Source organism: Oncorhynchus nerka, linkage group LG27 (genome assembly GCF_034236695.1).
Source record: "Oncorhynchus nerka isolate Pitt River linkage group LG27, Oner_Uvic_2.0, whole genome shotgun sequence".
Taxonomy (NCBI): Eukaryota; Metazoa; Chordata; class Actinopteri; order Salmoniformes; family Salmonidae; genus Oncorhynchus; species Oncorhynchus nerka.
In genome coordinates this window covers 99413195-99439051 of record NC_088422.1, presented here as the reverse complement: position 1 = coordinate 99439051, position 25857 = coordinate 99413195, and the positions used below count along the sequence as shown (strand labels likewise).

General features: G+C 44.1%; 1 protein-coding gene across 2 annotated transcripts; it reads left to right on the top strand.

Moving 5' to 3' along the window:
• The first annotated feature begins 415 nt into the window (after positions 1-415).
• LOC115121803 (very-long-chain (3R)-3-hydroxyacyl-CoA dehydratase-like) lies at positions 416-22351 on the top strand. 2 transcript variants are annotated; one of them, XM_065012431.1, is made up of 11 exons: positions 418-841; positions 3040-3082; positions 3179-3252; positions 3601-3765; positions 3903-3954; positions 5666-5776; positions 9299-9426; positions 10137-10249; positions 16329-16435; positions 16895-17026; positions 18987-22351. In XM_065012431.1, the coding sequence occupies exons 1-11, from the start codon at positions 761-763 to the stop codon at positions 19061-19063; spliced, it is 1083 nt and encodes a 360-aa protein (XP_064868503.1). In that variant the 5' UTR covers positions 418-760; the 3' UTR covers positions 19064-22351. The 2 variants fall into 2 exon arrangements, with proteins under 2 accessions (XP_064868504.1, XP_064868503.1); XM_065012432.1 differs by lacking the exon at positions 5666-5776 and having other exon boundaries at positions 416-841.
• Positions 22352-25857: the final 3506 nt, after the last annotated feature.

The window sequence follows — 25857 nt, the reverse complement described above, 5'->3', positions numbered from 1 at the left end:
GTATATAGTACATAACATGAGGGTGGATATCACTCAATCCTTTTCACACATCAGATGTAAATATTTCAGATGGCATGAATTGGCTGGTGTCACTTGGAGCGGAACATGACGCGAACAGCCCCCGGATGTTGGTTTCACCCATAGTATACATGAAGCCCCGAATAAAATGTAAAAAACCTTTGTAAGATCTGTACTTCTGTACAGTCCAAGACAAATCCAGACACCATCCATATTATATGTATTGCCATTTAAATAGTATCAATGTTTTCAAACTTTTTTAAAAAATTGTACCGACTGTGCACGAGCACGTTCCTTCCTTTGTTTTGATTTGTGGGTGTAACGCGCACGTAGCGACACCTGAGCTACGTTCAATGCAGAAAAACGTACTGTAACGTTCAATTCGACGGAAACGGTGCTGTTCTGAACGACCAGTTCAAAAACGGGGAAGGCGTAGTTGGGTGGGTAAAGTGTTGGAGGACCGCTGTGCCGCAGTCATTTACAGTAAATTGCTTCGATACACACGGAGCAAACGTACCTCAAAGTAAGTTCAAGATCGTTTTAGGGAGCCGTGTCGTTCAGTACAAACCGTTAAGCAACGTAAACGTTCAATAGAACTGAACGCACCCCTGAGTATCCTGGATGACTGTTTCCGCATCTAGCCAGCTGTCCTAATGAATGAGGCGGACGATCTCCAGCATTGCTTCTCAGTGATATAACAGCAAGGATATTAATTTCACTAACAGTACCTTTAGATATCACCATGCAGACCCTCACACCCCACGTGTATTGGGCACAGCGTCATGCAGACATCTACCTGCGTGTGGAGCTGAGTGACGCTAAGGTATGTTACGGATGATCTCCGGGACCGACCTGTCATCGAGCTAGATGGTTAGGACAACAAGCCAGCTAGATGGTTAGGACAACAAGCCAGCTAGATGGTTAGGACAACAAGCCAGCTAGATGGTTAGGACAACAAGCCAGCTAGATGGTTAGGACAACAAGCCAGCTAGATGGCTAGGACAACAAGCCAGCTAGATGGTTAGGACAACAAGCCAGCTAGATGGTTAGGACAACAAGCCAGCTAGAATGGTTAGGACAACAAGCCAGCTAGATGGTTAGGACAACAAGCCAGCTAGATGGTTAGGACAACAAGCCAGCTAGATGGTTAGGACAACAAGCCAGCTAGATGGTTAGGACAACAAGCCAGCTAGATGGTTAGGACAACAAGCCAGCTAGATGGTTAGGATAACAAGCCAGCTAGATGGCTAGGACAACAAGCCAGCTAGATGGTTAGGATAACAAGCCAGCTAGATGGTTAGGACAACAAGCCAGCTAGATGGTTAGGACAACAAGCCAGCTAGATGGCTAGGACAACAAGCCAGCTAGATGGTTAGGACAACAAGCCAGCTAGATGGCTAGGGACTAGAACAAGCCAGCTAGATGGTTAGGATAACAAGCCAGCTAGATGGTTAGGACAACAAGCCAGCTAGATGGTTAGGATAACAAGCCAGCTAGATGGTTAGGACAACAAGCCACAAAGCCAGCTAGATGGCTAGGACAACAAGCCAGCTAGATGGTTAGGATAACAAGCCAGCTAGATGGTTAGGACAAGCCAGCTAGATGGTTAGGACAACAAGCCAGCTAGATGGTTAGGACAACAAGCCAGCTAGATGGTTAGGACAACAAGCCAGCTAGATGGTTAGGACAACAAGCCAGCTAGATGGTTAGGACAACAAGCCAGCTAGATGGTTAGGACAACAAGCCAGCTAGATGGTTAGGACAACAAGCCAGCTAGATGGTTAGGACAACAAGCCAGCTAGATGGTTAGGACAACAAGCCAGCTAGATGGTTAGGACAACAAGCCAGCTAGATGGCTAGGACAACAAGCCAGCTAGATGGTTAGGACAACAAGCCAGCTAGATGGTTAGGACAACAAGCCAGCTAGATGGTTAGGACAACAAGCCAGCTAGATGGTTAGGACAACAAGCCAGCTAGATGGTTAGGATAACAAGCCAGCTAGATGGTTAGGACAACAAGCCAGCTAGAATGGTTAGGACAACAAGCCAGCTAGATGGTTGGACAACAAGCCAGGATAACAAGCCAGCTAGATGGTTAGGACAACAAGCCAGCTAGATGGTTAGGACAACAAGCCAGCTAGATGGCTAGGACAACAAGCCAGCTAGATGGTTAGGACAACAAGCCAGCTAGATGGCTAGGACAACAAGCCAGCTAGATGGTTAGGACAACAAGCCAGCTAGATGGCTAGGACAACAAGCCAGCTAGATAGCCTCTTTCAGCCTGTAATAAGTGTATTTGTTTAAGCTCACTGCTGGACGTTGTAAATTGAATGCACGTGGCTGACATGAACAAATGACATACATTACATTAGCTACAATGCTGCTTAGAGAATGGACTGATAGCAGCCCCATGCTTACATGTTAGCTAGTAAGCTCATACATCTAGCTAGATAATTTACCACTTGTTCTATTAGCTATACAGAGTGATAACAAAAGTGTAGCATGTCACAAGACAGAGTAACTTATATATAATATATATATAATTTATATAACTTATATATTATATATAGTTTCCTGAGGTCTTGATCCAGTGTTTCCACATAACGAAATCAGGTCATCATGAGAAGTATGGTTCTCGACGAGGCGAGACAGTAGCCAACACTCTGTAATTCATATTGAGTTGTAGTAGCTAGTGGTGGTGGTGCATCCTACCAAATGTCATGCTTCATAAAAGATTCAGGAATTGTCATGGTGATCGCTGGATCCAATTTAGCCATTCAGCAAACACACACTCAAGGTGCATCGTGACCACATGTACTCCAGCTATGTACTACTGTATGTAACGTCATCAGAATATGTTTAGTGATGCTGTATGTGTGAAGGAAACACATCCACATCAGCCATTCAGCCACTTAGTTTGATCTCAACCAATGTTAGTGTGGTTTCTATATTTAGCCTTGTAGCTGACAGTCTTCCGCTTGTTGAGGTGTTTTTTGTTGATGCATGTGACATTTTTCTTTAGAATCTTGATATCTGCGTGCAAAACAACACCCTGCAATTCAAAGGTTGGTGGTTTGTATTACGCTGGAACAGAAAGAATGAAAATACGTCTCGTCTGTACAGAGTACATGGTATTAAACCGCTGTTCCTTTGTTGGACAGCTCAGGGTCACGGAGCTAAAGGAGACCATGACTATGAGTTCAGTCTGGACTTCCTGGAACCAGTAAAAATTGAGGTATTCTATTATTTTCTATTCCAGAAATGTAGTTTTTTCATTAGTGATAAATACCTCACACTCTTCTCAGTCTCAAAGACAAAACATTCTCTTCTGGTACTAGAGATTGTTACTGTTCCCTGCTTGTGGTTTATTAGTAAGTGTGTCTTCCGCAGGAGGCTGCTCATGATAATGTCTGGAACGGAACAAATGGAATGGAATGGAAACCATGGAAACCATGTGTTTGATACCATGCCACTGATTCCTCTCCAGTCATTACCACGAGCCCGTCCTCCCCAAATGAAGGTGCCACCAACCTCCTGTGGTATCTACAATTATTATCATACTCACTGTGTGTCTGTCTGCCAGGTTAGTCACAGGTCGACCCAGCGCCTGGTAAATGTGACAGTGAGGAAGCAAGAGCAGCGTTGGTGGGATAGACTCACTCTGCAGGAGAGGAAACCTCTCTTCCTGGCGCCAGACTTCGACCGTTGGCTCGACGAATCAGACGCGGAGATGGAGCTTCAGGCTAAGGTAGTAATGACCAGGGTCAGTTTTGGTACAACTTTTAGATGTAATACATAAGGAGGTATAAAAGGCTTTATTTATTTGTCTTTTATAAGGGTGTTATGACATGTATTACACCTGATGGTCTGTCTGTTTGTTTTCAGGAAGAGGAGAAGATAAACAAGGTCAGCATCGAGTCAAGAATCCGTAAAGACCGTAAGTACCGAGCGGTGCAGCTGTGAACACCGCAGCCCCTTTTATCTCTAATCTGAAGATTTACATTTCTTGGTAAAGATACTGTTGGTTTAGACCAGGGATCATCAACTAAGTTCAGCCTCGGGCTGATATATTTATTTTTCATTGACCAGTTGGTCGGCAGACCGGAACATGAGTACAAATCATTTGTAGACTGCAATTTGACGGCAAGAATCCAAAAACGGATCATTTGAAACTTTGCTTAAAGTTGTATCCGATCACGTCTCTCTCTCTTATACTTGAGAACAGATTTGACTAAATTAACATCCTGGTGTTTTTACACCCTTTTATCTCCAACAATGAAAATGCAAAAAGAAAAAAAAATATCAACTTTTTTTTTTTTTTTTTCTCAGAAAAGTTGTGGGGCCAAATAAATCCACCGCGGGCCGCCAACTGGCTGGTTTTGACTGTGCATCATCTTTTAGTTTATACCACACACAAGTACAAGCTACCTTTTTTTTTTTAAATGATATTTGATATTTGAAAATGTAAACATCTGAAATGTAATTTCAAATCATTTTGGTTTTGGTTATAGACATACAAAACCAACTGACTGGAGTTTCCTTTGTATTTTTTGAATTGTGTTTTTATTGAAAGTTGTATATTGTTCTCTCAGCCTACCTGGGCCTGAAGAAGGGCTATCTGTCCATGTACAACCTGATGTTATGTGTTTTAAACATGTTGTATGGTAATATGTGGTTTGTTCTCTCAGCCTACCTGGGCCTGAAGAAGGGCTATCTGTCCATGTACAACCTGATGTTATGTGTTTTAAACATGTTGTATGGTAATATGTGGTTTGTTCTCTCAGCCTACCTGGGCCTGAAGAAGGGCTATCTGTCCATGTACAACCTGATGTTATGTGTTTTAAACATGTTGTATGGTAATATGTGGTTTGTTCTCTCAGCCTACCTGGGCCTGAAGAAGGGCTATCTGTCCATGTACAACCTGATGTTATGTGTTTTAAACATGTTGTATGGTAATATGTGGTTTGTTCTCTCAGCCTACCTGGGCCTGAAGAAGGGCTATCTGTCCATGTACAACCTGATGTTATGTGTTTTAAACATGTTGTATGGTAATATGTGGTTTGTTCTCTCAGCCTACCTGGGCCTGAAGAAGGGCTATCTGTCCATGTACAACCTGATGTTATGTGTTTTAAACATGTTGTATGGTAATATGTGGTTTGTTCTCTCAGCCTACCTGGGCCTGAAGAAGGGCTATCTGTCCATGTACAACCTGATGTTATGTGTTTTAAACATGTTGTATGGTAATATGTGGTTTGTTCTCTCAGCCTACCTGGGCCTGAAGAAGGGCTATCTGTCCATGTACAACCTGATGTTATGTGTTTTAAACATGTTGTATGGTAATATGTGGTTTGTTCTCTCAGCCTACCTGGGCCTGAAGAAGGGCTATCTGTCCATGTACAACCTGATGTTATGTGTTTTAAACATGTTGTATGGTAATATGTGGTTTGTTCTCTCAGCCTACCTGGGCCTGAAGAAGGGCTATCTGTCCATGTACAACCTGATGTTATGTGTTTTAAACATGTTGTATGGTAATATGTGGTTTGTTCTCTCAGCCTACCTGGGCCTGAAGAAGGGCTATCTGTCCATGTACAACCTGATGTTATGTGTTTTAAACATGTTGTATGGTAATATGTGGTTTGTTCTCTCAGCCTACCTGGGTCTGAAGAAGGGCTATCTGTTCATGTACAACCTGGTCCAGTTCCTGGGCTTCTCCTGGATCTTTGTCAACATGACCGTCCGTCTCTTCATCCTGGGACAAGGTCAGTGATCCAGAGCCTGCTGAGGGTCCAGCCTTGTTAGTAGCTGTTGTTTGTTGGTTGGTTGGTTGTCTTGAGAGTTGACGACAGCGTTTGCTATAGACACACAGTAGGTTAAGTCAGTGTTTCAGGGATGGAAAAGAATACAATCAGAATCATTCCTTTTCCACAGCTACAGTTGGAACTCGCTACCTCAGAACTGGTTCTCCATCATAATGTAAGAGAGTTAGTATTAGATGGCTCATATAAACACTAATATTTACATACATTATCACTCTTCCTCCTATTTTTTTTTTTAGCTGAAAGCTGTCTAGTTGTGTTTCTGAAAGCTGTCTAGTTGTGTTTCTGAAAGCTGTCTAGTTGTGTTTCTGAAAGCTGTCTAGTTGTGTTTCTGAAAGCTGTCTAGTTGTGTTTGTGAAAGCTGTCTAGTTGTGTTTCTGAAAGCTGTCTAGTTGTGTTTGTGAAAGCTGTCTAGTTGTGTTTGTGAAAGCTGTCTAGTTGTGTTTGTGAAAGCTGTCTAGTTGTGTTTGTGAAAGCTGTCTAGTTGTGTTTCTGAAAGCTGTCTAGTTGTGTTTGTGAAAGCTGTCTAGTTGTGTTTCTGAAAGCTGTCTAGTTGTGTTTGTGAAAGCTGTCTAGTTGTGTTTCTGAAAGCTGTCTAGTTGTGTTTCTGAAAGCTGTCTAGTTGTGTTTGTGAAAGCTGTCTAGTTGTGTTTCTGAAAGCTGTCTAGTTGTGTTTGTGAAAGCTGTCTAGTTGTGTTTGTGAAAGCTGTCTAGTTGTGTTTGTGAAAGCTGTCTAGTTGTGTTTGAAAGCTGTCTAGTTGTGTTTCTGAAAGCTGTCTAGTTGTGTTTGTGAAAGCTGTCTAGTTGTGTTTGTGAAAGCTGTCTAGTTGTGTTTGTGAAAGCTGTCTAGTTGTGTTTCTGAAAGCTGTCTAGTTGTGTTTCTGAAAGCTGTCTAGTTGTGTTTGTGAAAGCTGTCTAGTTGTGTTTGTGAAAGCTGTCTAGTTGTGTTTGTGAAAGCTGTCTAGTTGTGTTTGTGAAAGCTGTCTAGTTGTGTTTCTGAAAGCTGTCTAGTTGTGTTTGTGAAAGCTGTCTAGTTGTGTTTGTGAAAGCTGTCTAGTTGTGTTTGTGAAAGCTGTCTAGTTGTGTTTGTGAAAGCTGTCTAGTTGTGTTTGTGAAAGCTGTCTAGTTGTGTTTGTGAAAGCTGTCTAGTTGTGTTTGTGAAAGCTGTCTAGTTGTGTTTCTGAAAGCTGTCTAGTTGTGTTTCTGAAAGCTGTCTAGTTGTGTTTCTGAAAGCTGTCTAGTTTATATTCAGTTGTGTTTCTGTGAAGTGATCTGAGTGTTACTTCCCTAGAATAACTAAACAGGCTCTTTATTCATAGATGTGTCCATTTGAATATGAGAAAGGGAACTTTGACTCTAGTCTAGATTAATTTGTCTTGCAAATAGCTTTGAATAGCCTGGAGGTCCAGTCTGTTTGGTGTTTTAGCCAAATTCTGTTTGTATGTCTTCACAACATTTTAAGAGTTGACTACAGCAGTAGTTGCCAGCCTGTTGTGTTTGGTCTATCCGCAGAGATACTTGAGGACACTAATGAGAACGTAGACCTACTGGTGAAATACACGTGAAGTGGTACTTGGGGTGTACTTCAGGCACAGCTAAATGTGATTGGTGTAGAGCAACTAAAATAGGTTGAGAACCACTGGATTTGAGCACGTACAGTATGGAACCAGCTACTCTGGGTGTGCAGTGTTTGGCCTAACATGTTAGCACCTCTGTGTAGCACCACTGTAGCACCACTGTGTAGCACCACTGTATAGCACCACTGTATAGCACCACTGTATAGCACCACTGTATAGCACCTCTGTGTAGCACCACTGTATAGCACCACTGTGTTGCACCACTGTATAGCACCACTGTGTAGCACCACTGTGTTGCACCACTGTATAGCACCACTGTGTAGCACCACTGTATAGCACCACTGTGTAGCACCACTGTGTAGCACCACTGTATATCACCACTGTATAGCACCACTGTGTTGCACCACTGTATAGCACCACTGTATAGCACCACTGTGTTACACCACTGTATAGCACCACTGTGTTGCACCACTGTATAGCACCACTGTGTTGCACCACTGTATATCACCACTGTATAGCACCACTGTGTAGCACCACTGTATAGCACCACTGTGTTGCACCACTGTATAGCACCACTGTATAGCACCACTGTGTAGCACCACTGTGTAGCACCACTGTATAGCACCACTGTGTAGCACCTCTGTGTAGCACCACTGTATAGCACCACTGTATAGCACCTCTGTGTAGCACCTCTGTGTAGCACCACTGTATAGCACCACTGTATAGCACCACTGTATAGCACCTCTGTGTAGCACCACTGTGTAGCACCACTGTATAGCACCACTGTATAGCACCACTGTGTAGCACCACTGTATAGCACCACTGTGTAGCACCACTGTATAGCACCACTGTATAGCACCTCTGTGTAGCACCACTGTATAGCACCACTGTGTAGCACCACTGTGTAGCACCACTGTATAGCACCACTGTGTAGCACCACTGTATAGCACCACTGTGTAGCACCACTGTGTAGCACCACTGTATAGCACCACTGTATAGCACCACTGTGTAGCACCACTGTATAGCACCACTGTATAGCACCTCTGTGTAGCACCACTGTGTAGCACCACTGTGTAGCACCACTGTATAGCACCACTGTATAGCACCACTGTGTAGCACCACTGTATAGCACCACTGTATAGCACCTCTGTATAGCACCACTGTATAGCACCACTGTGTAGCACCACTGTATAGCACCACTGTATAGCACCACTGTGTAGCACCACTGTATAGCACCACTGTATAGCACCACTGTATAGCACCACTGTGTAGCACCACTGTATAGCACCACTGTATAGCACCACTGTGTAGCACCACTGTATAGCACCACTGTGTAGCACCACTGTATAGCACCACTGTATAGCACCACTGTGTAGCACCACTGTATAGCACCACTGTGTAGCACCACTGTATAGCACCACTGTATAGCACCTCTGTGTAGCACCTCTGTGTTGCACCACTGTGTTGCACCTCTGTATAGCACCACTGTGTAGCACCACTGTGTAGCACCACTGTATATCACCACTGTATAGCACCACTGTGTAGCACCACTGTATAGCACCACTGTATAGCACCACTGTGTAGCACCACTGTGTAGCACCACTGTATAGCACCACTGTGTAGCACCACTGTATAGCACCACTGTGTTCTACCACTGTATAGCACCACTGTGTAGCACCACTGTATAGCACCACTGTATAGCGCCACTGTGTAGCACCACTGTATAGCACCACTGTGTAGCACCACTGTATATCACCACTGTATAGCACCACTGTATAGCACCTCTGTGTAGCACCACTGTGTAGCACCACTGTATAGCACCTCTGTGTTGCACCACTGTATAGCACCACTGTGTTCTACCTCTCTCTCTTTCTCTCCCTCTTATCAGACTCGTTCTATGACACGTTCCACACCATTGCTGACATGATGTACTTCTGTCAGATGATGGCCGTAGCAGAGGTCATGAACCCTCTAGTGGGTCTGGTCAAGACAGGGGTGTTCCCTGCTATGATCCAGGTAGGGTTCAATCCAAACACACAGAAAAATAACTTTCAAAATGACTTAAAATAAAAAACACATACTAATTAGTTTACATTGACTTTTAGTTGTTTTTGGTTAGTCAAAGCTAAAGTTAGCGGCAATGGGTTTGTAAACCAACCCAAAGCATAGATTCTCTCTTTGCCCATAGGACACTTTCAGGTTGAGGACAGGATGCATTCAGGTTGAGGACAGGATGCATTCAGGTTGAGGACAGGATGCATTCAGGTTGAGGACAGGACACTTTCAGGTTGAGGACAGGATGCATTCAGGTTGAGGACGGGATGCATTCAGGTTGAGGACAGGAGGCATTCAGGTTGAGGACGGGATGCATTCAGGTTGAGACCGGGATGCATTCAGGTTGAGACCGGGATGCATTCAGGTTGACGCCGGGGTGCATTCAGGTTGAGGCCGGGGTGCATTCAGGTTGAGGCCGGGGTGCATTCGGGTTGAGGCCGGGGTGCATTCGGGTTGAGGTCGGGATGCATTCGGGTTGAGGCCGGGATGCATTCGGGTTGAGGCCGGGATGCATTCAGGTTGAGGATGGGATGCATTCAGGTTGAGGCCGGGATGCATTCAGGTTGAGGCCAGGATGCATTCAGGGCGAGGACAAGTGATTTTGTATTTAGGGTGAATTAACCCTTTAATGAAGTGTGTTTCTGTGATTTTGTTGTTGTTGACCTGTACAGGTGGTGGGTAGGAACGTAATCCTGTTTGTGATCTTCGGTAGTCTGGAGGAGATGCAGAACAAAGCAGTGGTCTTCTTCGTCTTCTACCTCTGGAGCACCATAGAGATCTTCAGGTGACTCTACCTCTATAGTTAATATAGATCTACAGGTGACTCTACCTCTATAGTTAATATAGATCTACAGGTGACTCTACCTCTATAGTCAATATAGATCTACAGGTGACTCTACTTCTATAGTATAGTTCATATAGATCTACAGGTGACTCTACCTCTATAGTATAGTCAATATAGATCTACAGGTGACTCTACCTCTATAGTATAGTCAATATAGATCTACAGGTGATTCTACCAACTATTTGTCACGTTCTTTCAAAATCGAACCCAGAAGCAGACCAGGACAAGGAGAGTAGGAAGAAGGTGAGTATTTATTTACAAGTGAATGTGAATGGATAGATATATCCAGGTGGCGTAGCGGGCAGCGGTGGTGAGTTGATGGGAGTAAATAGGTGGATCCAATGGGGTAGCGGAATCCTCCTCCGACCAGGCGGGAATGGGGTAAATGATCCGGGTGAGTAACTGAAGACAGAACAAACGGAGGTAAGTTTAAGGCAAGCAATACGTAAAAAACAACAAAACAAATTCTATCCAACTTGAGGCTGATACTATGGCACAACATACTGTTCATGGCTAACGATCCGGCAGGGAATGGATGTCAGGTCCGGACTTATGAAGAGGAGAGATGATGATCAGGACCAGGTGTGCAGATAGCTGATGGGATACAGGTGCGGGTAATCAGAACTCCCAACTGGCTACATTGCCCGGCAACCAGACAGGGTGCGTTCCAGGACGCCGGAAAAAACACTCCAGGACAGAACACAGGCAAAAAACAGACTCAGGAAACGGGATTCGTGACAATAGTATAGTCAATATAGATCTACAGGTGACTCTGCCTCTATAGTATAGTCAATATAGATCTACAGGTGACTCTACCTCAATATAGCTCACATCCAGATAACTGCCAAAATAAAGGAAACACGACATAAAGTTGCTTCAATGCACCTCGTCATAGATTCTACAGGTGTCTGGAACTCTTATTGGAGGGATGTGACATCATTCTATTGGAGGGATGTGACATCATTCTATTGGAGGGATGTGACATCATTCTTCCACCAGAAAATTCCAAAATGTGGTGTTTTGTTGATGGCGGTGCAAAACACCATGTCAGGCTCTGCAACAGAATCTCCCAGAAGTGTTGAGTTGGGTTGAGATCTGGAGACTGAAACGACCAGGGTAAATGGTTTACGTTGTTTTTGTGGGTTTCCCTTAACTCTTTTTCTATAACCTCAACTTTAATCTCCTCACCTGCGATCGAAGTATCCTAAAGAGTGGTTCGGTGTAAGAAATATGGTGTAAGGGAATTGTCATCAATCAATCAAATGTATTTATAAAGCCCTTCTTACATCAGACGATGTCACAAAGTGCTGTACAGAAACCCAGCCTAAAACCCCAAACAGCAAGCAATGCAGATGTAGAGGCACGGTGGCTAGGAAAAACTCTCTGGAAAGGCAGGAACCTAAGAGGAAACCTAGAGAGGAACCAGGCTCCGAGGGGTGGCCAGTCCTCTTCTGGCTGTGCCGGGTGGAGATTAGAAACCTAGAGAGGAACCAGGCTCCGAGGGGTGGCCAGTCCTCTTCTGGCTGTGCCGGGTGGAGATTAGAAACCTAGAGAGGAACCAGGCTCCGAGGGGTGGCCAGTCCTCTTCTGGCTGTGCCGGGTGGAGATTAGAAACCTAGAGAGGAACCAGGCTCCGAGGGGTGGCCAGTCCTCTTCTGGCTGTGCCGGGTGGAGATTAGAAACCTAGAGAGGAACCAGGCTCCGAGGGGTGGCCAGTCCTCTTCTGGCTGTGCCGGGTGGAGATTAGAAACCTAGAGAGGAACCAGGCTCTGAGGGGTGGCCAGTCCTCTTCTGGCTGTGCCGGGTGGAGATTAGAAACCTAGAGAGGAACCAGGCTCCGAGGGGTGGCCAGTCCTCTTCTGGCTGTGCCGGGTGGAGATTAGAAACCTAGAGAGGAACCAGGCTCCGAGGGGTGGCCAGTCCTCTTCTGGCTGTGCCGGGTGGAGATTAGAAACCTAGAGAGGAACCAGGCTCCGAGGGGTGGCCAGTCCTCTTCTGGCTGTGCCGGGTGGAGATTAGAAACCTAGAGAGGAACCAGGCTCCGAGGGGTGGCCAGTCCTCTTCTGGCTGTGCCGGGTGGAGATTAGAAACCTAGAGAGGAACCAGGCTCTGAGGGGTGGCCAGTCCTCTTCTGGCTGTGCCGGATGGAGATTAGAAACCTAGAGAGGAACCAGGCTCTGAGGGGTGGCCAGTCCTCTTCTGGCTGTGCCGGGTGGAGATTAGAAACCTAGAGAGGAACCAGGCTCTGAGGGGTGGCCAGTCCTCTTCTGGCTGTGCCGGGTGGAGATTATAAGAGTACATTGTACTCTGGGTACTTGGCACCATGATATCCGAACAACAAACAGCTACAGGACTGTTTCGCACAGACTGAAACATGTTCCCGCGATTCAACCGATCACATGGAGGAGTTTACCACATCAGTCACCGACTTCAGTAATAACTGCATCGACGACGTCATCCTCACAATGACCATACATACATAAATACATACGTGCATACCCCAACCAGAAGCCATGGATTACAGGCAACATCCGCACTAAAGGCTAGAGCTGCCGGTTTCAAGGAACAGGACACTAATCCGGACGCTTATAAGAAATCCCACTACGACCTCCGACGAGGTCTGACCTTCACTGACATTTTCCCTACTACTTTACTGCCTTTATTGTCTCCTAGACCAACTCCAATTCACATACCGCCCCAACAGATCCACAGATGACACAATCTACTGCCTTTATTGTCTCCTAGACCAACTCCAATTCACATACAGCCCCAACAGATCCACAGATGACACAATCTACTGCCTTTATTGTCTCCTAGACCAACTCCAATTCACATACCGCCCCAACAGATCCACAGATGACACAATCTACTGCCTTTATTGTCTCCTAGACCAACTCCAATTCACATACCGCCCCAACAGATCCACAGATGACACCATCCCAATCACACTCCACACTGCCCTTTCCCACCTGGACAAGAGGAGCACCTATGTGAGAATGTTGTCCATTGACTGCAGCTCAACATTCAACACCATTGTGCCCTCCAAGCTCATCACTAAACTCAGGATCCTGGGACTGAACACCTCCCTCTGCACTTGATCCTGGACTTCCTGAAGGGGCGCCCCCCCCCCCCCCCCAGGTGATGAGGGTAAGCAACGCTGAGCCTCAACACGGGGGCCTCTCAGGGGTGCATGTTTAGTCCCCTCCTGTACTCCCTGTTCACCCACGACGGCGTGGCCGCGCACGACTCCAACACCGTCATTAAGTTTGCTGACAACATGGCGGTGGTTGTCCTGATCAACAAGGACGATGGGACAGCCTATAGGGACGAGGTCAGTGACCTGACAGTAGTGTGGTGCCAGAACAACAACCTTTCCCTTAACGTCAACAAGACAAAGGAGTAGATTGTGGACTACAGAAAACCCACGACTGGGCTGTAGTGGAGCGGGTTGAGAGCTTCAAGTTCCTCGGTGTCCACATCACTAAGGAATTGACGTAGTCCAGACGCACCAACACAGTCGTGAAGAAGACGACGTCTCTGTAAAGATTTGTCATGGGCCCTCAGATCCTCAAAATGTTCTACAGCTGCAGCATCTTGACTGTCTGCATCACCGGTTGGTATGGCAACTGCTCGGCCTCCGACCTGCAAAGCACTTACAGAGGGTAGTGGGTACGGCCCAGTACATCACTGGGGCTGAGCTCCCTGCCATCCAGGACCTCTATACCAGGCGGTGTCAGAGGAAGGTACCAGGCGGTGTCAGAGGAAGGCCCTAAACATTGTCAAAGCCTCAAGCCATACAAATGATAGACTGTTCTCTGTGCTATGGCATGGCAAGCGTTACCGATGCAAGTCTGGAACCAACAGGACCCTGAACAGCTTAAGACTGTTAAATAGTACACTGCTGCTACTATTTGAATGGACCAGCTAGTGAGGCTAGTTGTAACCATGAATGGACATTATATTACCAGCTAGTGAGGCTAGTTGTAACCATGAATGGACATTATATTACCAGCTAGTGAGGCTAGTTGTAACAATGAATGGACATTATATTACCGGCTAGTGAGGCTAGTTGTAACCATGAATGGACATTATATTACCAGCTAGTGAGGCTAGTTGTAACCATGAATGGACCAGCTAGTGAGGCTAGTTGTAACCATGAATGGACATTATATTACCAGCTAGTGAGGCTAGTTGTAACAATGAATGGACATTATATTACCGGCTAGTGAGGCTAGTTGTAACCATGAATGGACATTATATTACCAGCTAGTGAGGCTAGTTGTAACTATGAATGGACATTATATTACCAGCTAGTGAGGCTAGTTGTAACGATGAATGGACATTATATTACCAGCTAGTGAGGCTAGTTGTAAGTATGAATGGACATTATATTACCAGCTAGTGAGGCTAGTTGTAACGATGAATGGACATTATATTACCAGCTAGTGAGGCTAGTTGTAACGATGAATGGACATTATATTACCAGCTAGTGAGGCTAGTTGTAACCATGAATGGACCAGCTAGTGAGGCTAGTTGTAACTATGAATGGACATTATATTACCAGCTAGTGAGGCTAGTTGTAACTATGAATGGACATTATATTACCAGCTAGTGAGGCTAGTTGTAACCATGAATGGACCAGCTAGTGAGGCTAGTTGTAACTATGAATGGACATTATATTACCAGCTAGTGAGGCTAGTTGTAACCATGAATAGACATTATATTACCAGCTGGTGAGGCTAATTGTAACCATTAATGGACCAGCTAGTGAGGCTAGTTGTAACCATGAATGGACCAGCTAGTGAGACTAGTTGTAACCATGAATGGACCAGCTAATGAGGCTAGTTGTAACCATGAATGGACCAGCTAGTGAGGCTAGTTGTAACCATGAATGGACCAGCTAGTGAGGCTAGTTGTAACCATGAATGGACCAGCTAGTGAGGCTAGTTGTAACCATGAATGGACATTATATTACCAGCTAGTGAGGCTAGTAACCATGAATGGACATTATATTACCAGCTAGTGAGGCTAGTTGTAACCATGAATGGACCAGCTAGTGAGGCTAGTTGTAACCATGAATGGACCAGCTAGTGAGGCTAGTTGTAACCATGAATGGACATTATATTACCAGCTAGTGAGGCTAGTTGTAACCATGAATGGACCAGCTAGTGAGGCTAGTTGTAACTATGAATGGACATTATATAACCAGCTAGTGAGGCTAGTTGTAACCATGAATGGACATTATATTACCAGGTAGTGAGGCTAGTTGTAACGATGAATGGACATTATATTACCGGCTAGTGAGGCTAGTTGTAACCATGAATGGACCAGCTAGTGAGGCTAGTTGTGACCATGAATGGACCAGCTAGTGAGGCTAGTTGTAACCATGAATGGACCAGCTAGTGAGGCTAGTTGTAACCATGAATGGACATTATATTACCAGCTAGTGAGGCTAGTTGTAACCATGAATGGACCAGCTAGTGAGGCTAGTTGTAACCATGAATGGACCAGCTAGTGAGGCTAGTTGTAACCATGAATGGACATTATATTACCAGCTAGTGAGGCTAGTTGTAACCATGAATGGACCAGCTAGTGAGGCTAGTTGTAACCATGAATGGACCAGCTAGTGAGGCTAGTTGTAACCATGAATGGACCAGCTAGTGAGGCTAGTTGTAACCATGAATGGACCAGCTAGTGAGGCTAGTTGTAACCATGAATGGACCAGCTAGTGAGGCTAGTTGTCAGCATTTCCCAGGTATCCATTCTACATGTTGACCTGCATTGTATTGCTCACTGCTTGTGAATGATGCTAAATAAACCTGTTGTTTTGTCGTCTGTCCCAGGTATCCATTCTACACGTTGACCTGCATTGTATTGCTCACTGCTTGTGAATGATGCTAAATAAACCTGTTGTTTTGTTGTCTGTCCCAGGTATCCATTCTACACGTTGACCTGCATTGTATTGCTCACTGCTTGTGAATGATGCTAAATAAACCTGTTGTTTTGTCGTCTGTCCCAGGTATCCATTCTACATGCTGGCCTGCATCGACACAGACTGGAAGCTGCTGACCTGGCTCAGATACTCCATCTGGATGCCCCTCTACCCTCTGGGGGTGCTAGCAGAGGGTCAGTGGGCCTGTCACACACACACACAACACACTACACACCACACACACCCACCACACACACACACACACACCCACCACACACACACACACCCACCACACACACACACACGCGCACACACACACACACACACACACACACACACCATACACACACACACACAGCATACACACACACCACACACATACACCCATCACACACCCACCACACACACACACACACACACACACACCATACACACACACACAGCATACACACACACCACACACATACACCCATCACACACCCACCACACACACACACTCCTCAGAGAGCTCTATGCCTGCTATATTCACTTATTATGTCAATTGTATGTAAATAATAGTGGTATGATGTTTGTAGTCAAACAAGATATTACTTATTACTAAGATATCCAAGTGTTGCTATGTATTCCTGTCTGTCCTGTCTGTTTCCTCTTAGCTATAGCTGTGATCCAGTCCCTGCCTATCTTCGATGAGACCCGTCTGTACAGCATCCCTCTACCTTCGGTCCTGGGCTCGTCCTTCAGCTTTTCCTTCACTCTGAAGATCTACCTGGCCCTCATGTTCCTCGGTCAGTTAGTACCACTCTCTGACCCTACACCCTAACCATACACCCTAAACCCACTCTCTAACCCTAAACCCACTCTCTGACCCTACACCTTGACCCCACTCTCTAACCCTCCATCCTAACCCTCCATCCTAACCCTCTCTCTACCCCTCCCCCCGAACCCTCCACCCGAACCCTCCACCCTAACCCTCTCTCTGACCCTCTACCCTAACCCTCTCTCTACCCCTCTACCCTAACCCTCCACCCTAACCCTCCACCCTAACCCTCCACCCTAACCCTCTACCCTAACCCTCCATCCTAACACTCTACCCTAACCCTCTCTCTGACCCTCTACCCTAACCCTCCACCCTAACCCTCTCTCTGACCCTCTCTCTGACCCTCCACCCTAACCCTCCACCCTAACCCTCCACCCTAACCCTCTACCCTAACCCTCCATCCTAACACTCTACCCTAACCCTCTCTCTGACCCTCTACCCTAACCCTCCACCCTAACCCTCTTTCTGACCCTCTCTCTAACCCTCTCTCTGACCCTCCCTCTGACCCTCCACCCTAACCCTCTCTCTAACCCTCTCTCTAACCCTCCACCCTAACCCTCTCTCTAACCCTCCACCCTAACCCTCTCTCTGACCCTCTCTCTGACCCTCTCTCTGACCCTCTCTCTAACCCTCCACCCTAACCCTCTCTCTAACCCTCTCTCTGACCCTCTCTCTAACCCTCTCTCTGACCCTCTCTCTAACCCTCCACCCTAACCCTCTCTCTGACCCTCTCTCTAACCCTCCACCCTATCCCTCTCTCTGACCCTCACTCTAACCCTCTACCCTAACCCTCTCTCTGACCCTCCACCCTAACCCTCTCTCTAACCCTCCACCCTAACCCTCTCTCTGACCCTCCACCCTAACCCTCTCTCTAACCCTCCACCCTAACCCTCTCTCTAACCCTCCACCCTAACCCTCTCTCTGACCCTCCACCCTAACCCTCTCTCTGACCCTCTCTCTGACCCTCTCTCTAACCCTCCACCCTAACCCTCTCCTAACCCTCCTCTCTCTCTAACCCTCTCTCTGACCCTCTCTCTAACCCTCCACCCTAACCCTCTCTCTGACCCTCTCTCTAACCCTCCACCCTAACCCTCTCTCTGACCCTCCACCCTAACCCTCTCTCTGACCCTCTCTCTGACCCTCTCTCTAACCCTCTCTCTGACCCTCCCTCTAACCCTCCACCCTAACCCTCTCTCTAACCCTCCACCCTAACCCTCTCTCTGACCCTCCACCCTAACCCTCTCTCTAACCCTCCACCCTAACCCTCTCTCTAACCCTCCACCCTAACCCTCTCTCTGACCCTCCACCCTAACCCTCTCTCTGACCCTCTCTCTAACCCTCCACCCTAACCCTCTCTCTAACCCTCTCTCTGACCCTCTCTCTGACCCTCTCTCTAACCCTCTACCCTAACGCTCTCTCTAACCCTCTCTCTAACCCTCTCTCTGACCCTCTCTCTGACCCTCTCTCTAACCCTCCACCCTAACCCTCTCTCTGACCCTCTCTCTAACCCTCCACCCTAACCCTCTCTCTGACCCTCTCTCTAACCCTCTACCCTAACCCTCTCTCTAACCCTCCACCCTAACCCTCTCTCTGACCCTCTCTCTGACCCTCTCTCTAACCCTCCACCCTAACCCTCTCTCTGACCCTCTCTCTAACCCTCCACCATAACCCTCTCTCTGACCCTCTCTCTAACCCTCTCTCTGGCCCTCTACGCTAACCCTCTCTCTGACCCTCCACCCACCAGCTGTATCTATCTGTCATGTTTCAGGATCTGTTAATGTCTCTAAGGGAGAAACATACACTTTGGGTCAAAATACGATTTGTTTTCTTACAGTATCTTTGCTTGGACTTGTCTTTCTGGCCAAGTGGATGGAGTTTGCTCTTAAAAAACATTTTAAATGATAAAAAGTATATTTTTTTCTTCCCAGGTCTGTTCATCAACTTCCGCCACCTGTTTCGCCAGAGGAGGAGACGAATGCGCTCCAGGAAGAGGAAAATGAACTAACGGATAGAAAGACAAACCTCACGATCTCTCCAGTCGCACTGCTGGTTGCCTTTTCACACCTCTCCTCTCACACCTCTCTCTCTCTTCTCTCCTCACCTCTCCTTACACCTCTCTCTTCTCTCCTCACCTCACACCTCTGTCCTCTCTCTCCTCTCCTCTCTCTCCTCTCTTCTCTCTCTCTGTCCATCCCTCTCCTCTCTCTCCTCTCCTCCCCCCTCCTCTCCTTATACCTCTCACCTCTCTTCTCTCCTCACCCAGTCTGTTCATCAGAGTTACCTCCTCTAACACAAACACTTCTCTTCCTCACCCAGTCTGTCCACCAGAGGTACCTCCTCTAACACAAACCCTTCCCTTCCTCACCCAGTCTGTTCATCAGAGGTACCTCCTCTAACACAAACCCTTCCCTTCCTCACCCAGTCTGTTCATCAGAGGTACCTCCTCTAACACAAACCCTTCCCTTCCTCACCCAGTCTGTTCATCAGAGGTACCTCCTCTAACACAAACCCTTCCCTTCCTCACCCAGTCTGTTCATCAGAGGTACCTCCTCTAACACAAACCCTTCCCTTCCTCACCCAGTCTGTCCATCAGAGGTACCTCCTCTAACACAAACAAGTGCATTCAGTTCACACCCTCTTTTTCTGATTTATATGTTAGTATTAACAGATACATGTCATACTGTACTGTTAGTATTAACAGATACATGTCATACTGTTAGTATTAACAGATACATGTCATACTGTTAGTATTAACAGATACATGTCATACTGTTAGTATTAACAGATACATGTCATACTGTACTGTTAGTATTAACAGATACATGTCATACTGTTAGTATTAACAGATACATGTCATACTGTACTGTTAGTATTAACAGATACATGTCATACTGTACTGTTAGTATTAACAGATACATGTCATACTGTTAGTATTAACAGATACATGTCATACTGTTAGTATTAACAGATACATGTCATACTGTACTGTTAGTATTAACAGATACATGTCATACTGTACTGTTAGTATTAACAGATACATGTCATACTGTACTGTTAGTATTAACAGATACATGTCATACTGTACTGTTAGTATTAACAGATACATGTCATACTGTACTGTTAGTATTAACAGATACATGTCATACTGTTAGTATCAACAGATACATGTCATACTGTTAGTATTAACAGATACATGTCATACTGTACTGTTAGTATTAACAGATACATGTCATACTGTACTGTTAGTATTAACAGATACATGTCATACTGTACTGTTAGTATTAACAGATACATGTCATACTGTACTGTTAGTATTAACAGATACATGTCATACTGTTAGTATCAACAGATACATGTCATACTGTTAGTATTGACAGATACATGTCATACTGTTAGTATTAACAGATACATGTCATACTGTTAGTATTAACAGATACATGTCATACTGTACTGTTAGTATTAACAGATACATGTCATACTGTTAGTATTAACAGATACATGTCATACTGTACTGTTAGTATTAACAGATACATGTCATACTGTACTGTTAGTATTAACAGATACATGTCATACTGTTAGTATTAACAGATACATGTCATACTGTTAGTATTGAAGGAGCCGTACTATAAACGGTTCTAGCGTCTCTTGGCCACAACTTGTGTATTTTCTGAATTCCATTTTGCAGCTCATGTAATCCTCATAATGGACCTGCCTTCAGTTTGAATTCAGGGAGTGAAATGAAAACTGCCCGTTGTTCTCTATGAAGAGTGGTTTTTAAAATCACTCTTTTTTTATTTTGGATCCACTTTAATGACTTGACTGAATAGATCTGAATTGACTCTGACTCTGTTACAGTCATTGATAGAACAGTCATGTTGCACTTCACTACTGTCCCATCTGACCATGAGTCAGCGTCAGGCCTAATGCTATACATTGATTTGTTTTGTTATAAGTTGTTTTTATTTTTTTAAAGGCCCAGTGCAGTCAGACATATGTATTTATATATACTTCCACACTATGAGGTTGGAATAACACTGTGAACATTATCATAATGTCCTTGTTAGTGTAAGAGTTGTTTTGAATAGACTTGACAGTTCAGCCTGTTTTGGCAGGATGGAATTTTGGCTTTCCACGGTGACATCACTATGGGGTGAATTAGTTAATAGACCAATAAGAAAGAGAGTTCTAAAACCCCTCTGCCAATAACAGCACATTTTCAGTTTTCCCCTCCCCACTCAGACCACTCCCAGACAGACCTAGCTAAATTGTTGCTTGAGAAATTGAGAATATACTTTTTGTTTATTAGAGACCATTTTCATTTAAATCACAGTAAGGTACTTCATTGTTACCCAGAAATGATTTGATATTGACATTTTTTTTTAAAACGCATTGGACTTTTTTTTATTTTATATTGCTTTATTCCTAAATGAACTTTTGTATGCCAACAGTGTTTCTCATGCAGTATAGAATCAAGCTGCATTCTGGGATGTAAGCTACTGTATTCTCCAGTGATGTTTGTAGTCCCCGTGATATCTACTGTCTCCATCATGCCATCCTTGCTGTGTTGTTCCAAGGCTCACTGCTCTGCGTCTGATGACAGGGTTAGAGTTGCGTCCCGACTCTCCACACTTCTCCTAGAGTGTGCTCTTACACACTTCTCCTAGAGCGTGCTCTTACACACTTCTCCTAGAGCGTGCTCTTACACACTTCTCCTAGAGCGTGCTCTTGCACACTTCTCCTAGAGCGTGCTCTTGCACACTTCTCCTAGAGCGTGCTCTTACACACTTCTCCTAGAGCGTGCTCTTACACACTTCTCCTAGAGCGTGCTCTTACACACTTCTCCTAGAGCGTGCTCTTACACACTTCTCCTAGAGCGTGCTCTTACACACTTCTCCTAGAGCGTGCTCTTACACACTTCTCCTAGAGCGTGCTCTTGCACACTTCTCCTAGAGCGTGCTCTTGCACACTTCTCCTAGAGCGTGCTCTTACACACTTCTCCTAGAGCGTGCTCTTACACACTTCTCCTAGAGCGTGCTCTTACACACTTCTCCTAGAGCGTGCTCTTACACACTTCTCCTAGAGCGTGCTCTTGCACACTTCCTGTCAGCGAAACAGACAAAGGGAACCAGTCAGAGCCCAGAACCTCAGGGAAATGGACATTGTTAGAGAATTAAGGGAGGAGGATCACTGTCTGGAATCATGTGTTTTATTAGAAGGTTTTGAATGGTTGAAGGATCAATTATAATGTGTGATATTATAATAACCAATAAAGTTGTGTGAAATAAAAAGTGAATATCTGTAGTTATTTATGAAAAGAGCATAGCTGGTGATGTGAATAAAAACCCACAATTATATCAAATCAAATCAAATGTATTTATATAGCCCTTCGTACATCAGCTGATATCTCAAAGTGCTGTACAGAAACCGATATATTGGTGTCCTTTATCTCCTCATAATAACCCCTTTATATAGGTGTCCTTTATCTCCTCATAGTAACCCCTTATATAGGTGTCCTTTATCTCCTCATAATAACCCCTTATATAGGTGTCCTTTATCTCCTCATAATAACCCCTTTATATAGGTGTCCTTTATCTCCTCATAATAACCCCTTTATATAGGTGTCCTTTATCTCCTCATAGTCACCCCTTTATATAGGTGTCCTTTATCTCCTCATAATAACCCCTTTATATAGGTGTCCTTTATCTCCTCATAGTCACCCCTTTATATAGGTGTCCTTTATCTCCTCATAATAACCCCTTTATATAGGTGTCCTTTATCTCCTCATAATAACCCCTTATATAGGTGTCCTTTATCTCCTCATAATAACCCCTTTATATAGGTGTCCTTTATCTCCTCATAATAACCCCTTTATATAGGTGTCCTTTATCTCCTCATAATAACCCCTTTATATAGGTGACCTTTATCTCCTCATAATAACCCCTTTATATAGGTGTCCTTTATCTCCTCATAATAACCCCTTTATATAGGTGTCCTTTATCTCCTCATAATAACCCCCTTATATAGGTGTCCTTTATCTCCTCATAGTCACCCCTTTATATAGGTGTCCTTTATCTCCTCATAATAACCCCCTTATATAGGTGTCCTTTATCTCCTCATAGTCACCCCTTTATATAGGTGTCCTTTATCTCCTCATAGTCACCCCTTTATATAGGTGTCCTTTATCTCCTCATAATAACCCCTTATATAGGTGTCCTTTATCTCCTCATAATAACCCCTTATATAGGTGTCCTTTATCTCCTCATAATAACCCCTTATATAGGTGTCCTTTATCTCCTCATAGTCACCCCTTTATATAGGTGTCCTTTATCTCCTCATAATAACCCCTTTATATAGGTGTCCTTTATCTCCTCATAATAACCCCTTTATATAGGTGTCCTTTATCTCCTCATAATAACCCCTTTATATAGGTGACCTTTATCTCCTCATAGTAACCCCTTTATATAGGTGTCCTTTATCTCCTCATAATAACCCCTTTATATAGGTGTCCTTTATCTCCTCATAATAACCCCTTATATAGGTGTCCTTTATCTCCTCATAATAACCCCTTTATATAGGTGTCCTTTATCTCCTCATAGTCACCCCTTTATATAGGTGTCCTTTATCTCCTCATAATAACCCCTTTATATAGGTGTCCTTTATCTCCTCATAATAACCCCTTTATATAGGTGACCTTTATCTCCTCATAATAACCCCTTTATATAGGTGTCCTTTATCTCCTCATAATAACCCCTTTATATAGGTGTCCTTTATCTCCTCATAATAACCCCTTTATATAGGTGTCCTTTATCTCTTCATAATAACCCCTTTATATAGGTGTCCTTTATCTCCTCATAATGACCCCTTATATAGGTGTCCTTTATCTCCTCATAGTCACCCCTTTATATAGGTGTCCTTTATCTCCTCATAATAACCCCTTTATATAGGTGTCCTTTATCTCCTCAGAATAACCCCTTATATAGGTGTCCTTTATCTCCTCATAATAACCCCTTATATAGGTGTCCTTTATCTCCTCATAATAACCCCTTATATAGGTGTCCTTTATCTCCTCATAATAACCCCTTATATAGGTGTCCTTTATCTCCTCATAATAACCCCTTATATAGGTGTCCTTTATCTCTTCATAATAACCCCTTTATATAGGTGTCCTTTATCTCCTCATAATAACCCCTTTATATAGGTGTCCTTTATCTCCTCATAATAACCCCTTATATAGGTGTCCTTTATCTCCTCATAATAACCCCTTTATATAGGTGTCCTTTATCTCCTCATAATAACCCCTTTATATAGGTGTCCTTTATCTCCTCATAATAACCCCTTTATATAGGTGTCCTTTATCTCCTCATAATAACCCCTTATATAGGTGTCCTTTATCTCCTCATAATAACCCCTTATATAGGTGTCCTTTATCTCCTCATAATAACCCCTTATATAGGTGTCCTTTATCTCTTCATAATAACCCCTTTATATAGGTGTCCTTTATCTCCTCATAATAACCCCTTTATATAGGTGTCCTTTATCTCCTCATAATAACCCCTTATATAGGTGTCCTTTATCTCCTCATAATAACCCCTTTATATAGGTGTCCTTTATCTCCTCATAATAACCCCTTATATAGGTGTCCTTTATCTCTTCATAATAACCCCTTTATATAGGTGTCCTTTATCTCCTCATAATAACCCCTTTATATAGGTGTCCTTTATCTCCTCATAATAACCCCTTATATAGGTGTCCTTTATCTCCTCATAATAACCCCTTTATATAGGTGTCCTTTATCTCCTCATAATAACCCCTTTATATAGGTGTCCTTTATCTCCTCATAATAACCCCTTTATATAGGTGTCCTTTATCTCCTCATAATAACCCCTTTATATAGGTGTCCTTTATCTCCTCATAATAACCCCTTATATAGGTGTCCTTTATCTCCTCATAATAACCCCTTTATATAGGTGTCCTTTATCTCCTCATAATAACCCCTTTATATAGGTGTCCTTTATCTCCTCATAATAACCCCTTATATAGGTGTCCTTTATCTCCTCATAATAACCCCTTTATATAGGTGTCCTTTATCTCCTCATAATAACCCCTTATATAGGTGTCCTTTATCTCCTCATAATAACCCCTTATATAGGTGTCCTTTATCTCCTCATAATAACCCCTTTATATACATTACCTTTCAAACGTTTGAGGTCACTTAGAAATGTCCTTGTTTTTGAAAGAAAAGCAAAGAAATTTTCTGTCCATTAAAATAACATCAACTTGATTGAAAATACGGTGTAGACGTTGTTAATGTTGTAAATGACGACTGTAGCTGGAAACGTCTGATTTTTAATGGAATATCTACATAGGCGTACAGAGGCCCATTATCAGCAACCATCAATCCTGTGTTCCAATGGCACGATGTGTTAGCTAATCCAAGTTTATCATTTTAAAAGGCTAATTGATCATTATAAAACCCTTTTGCAATTATGTTAGTACAGCTGGAAACTGTTGTTCTATTCTGGTTAGAGCCAGTTTGCGCTGTTCTGTGAAGGGAGTAGTACACAGCGTTGTACGAGATCTTCAGTTTCTTAGCAATTTCTCGCATGTAATAGCCTTCATTTCTCAGAACATGAATAGACTGACGAGTTTCAGGAGAATGTACGTTGTTTCTGGCCATTTTGAGCCTGCAATCAAACCCACAAATGCTGATGCTCCAGATACTCAACTAGTCTACAGTTTTATTGCTTCTTTAAATAGCACAACAGTTTTCAGCTGTCTGTCTGTCTGCCTTTCTGCCTG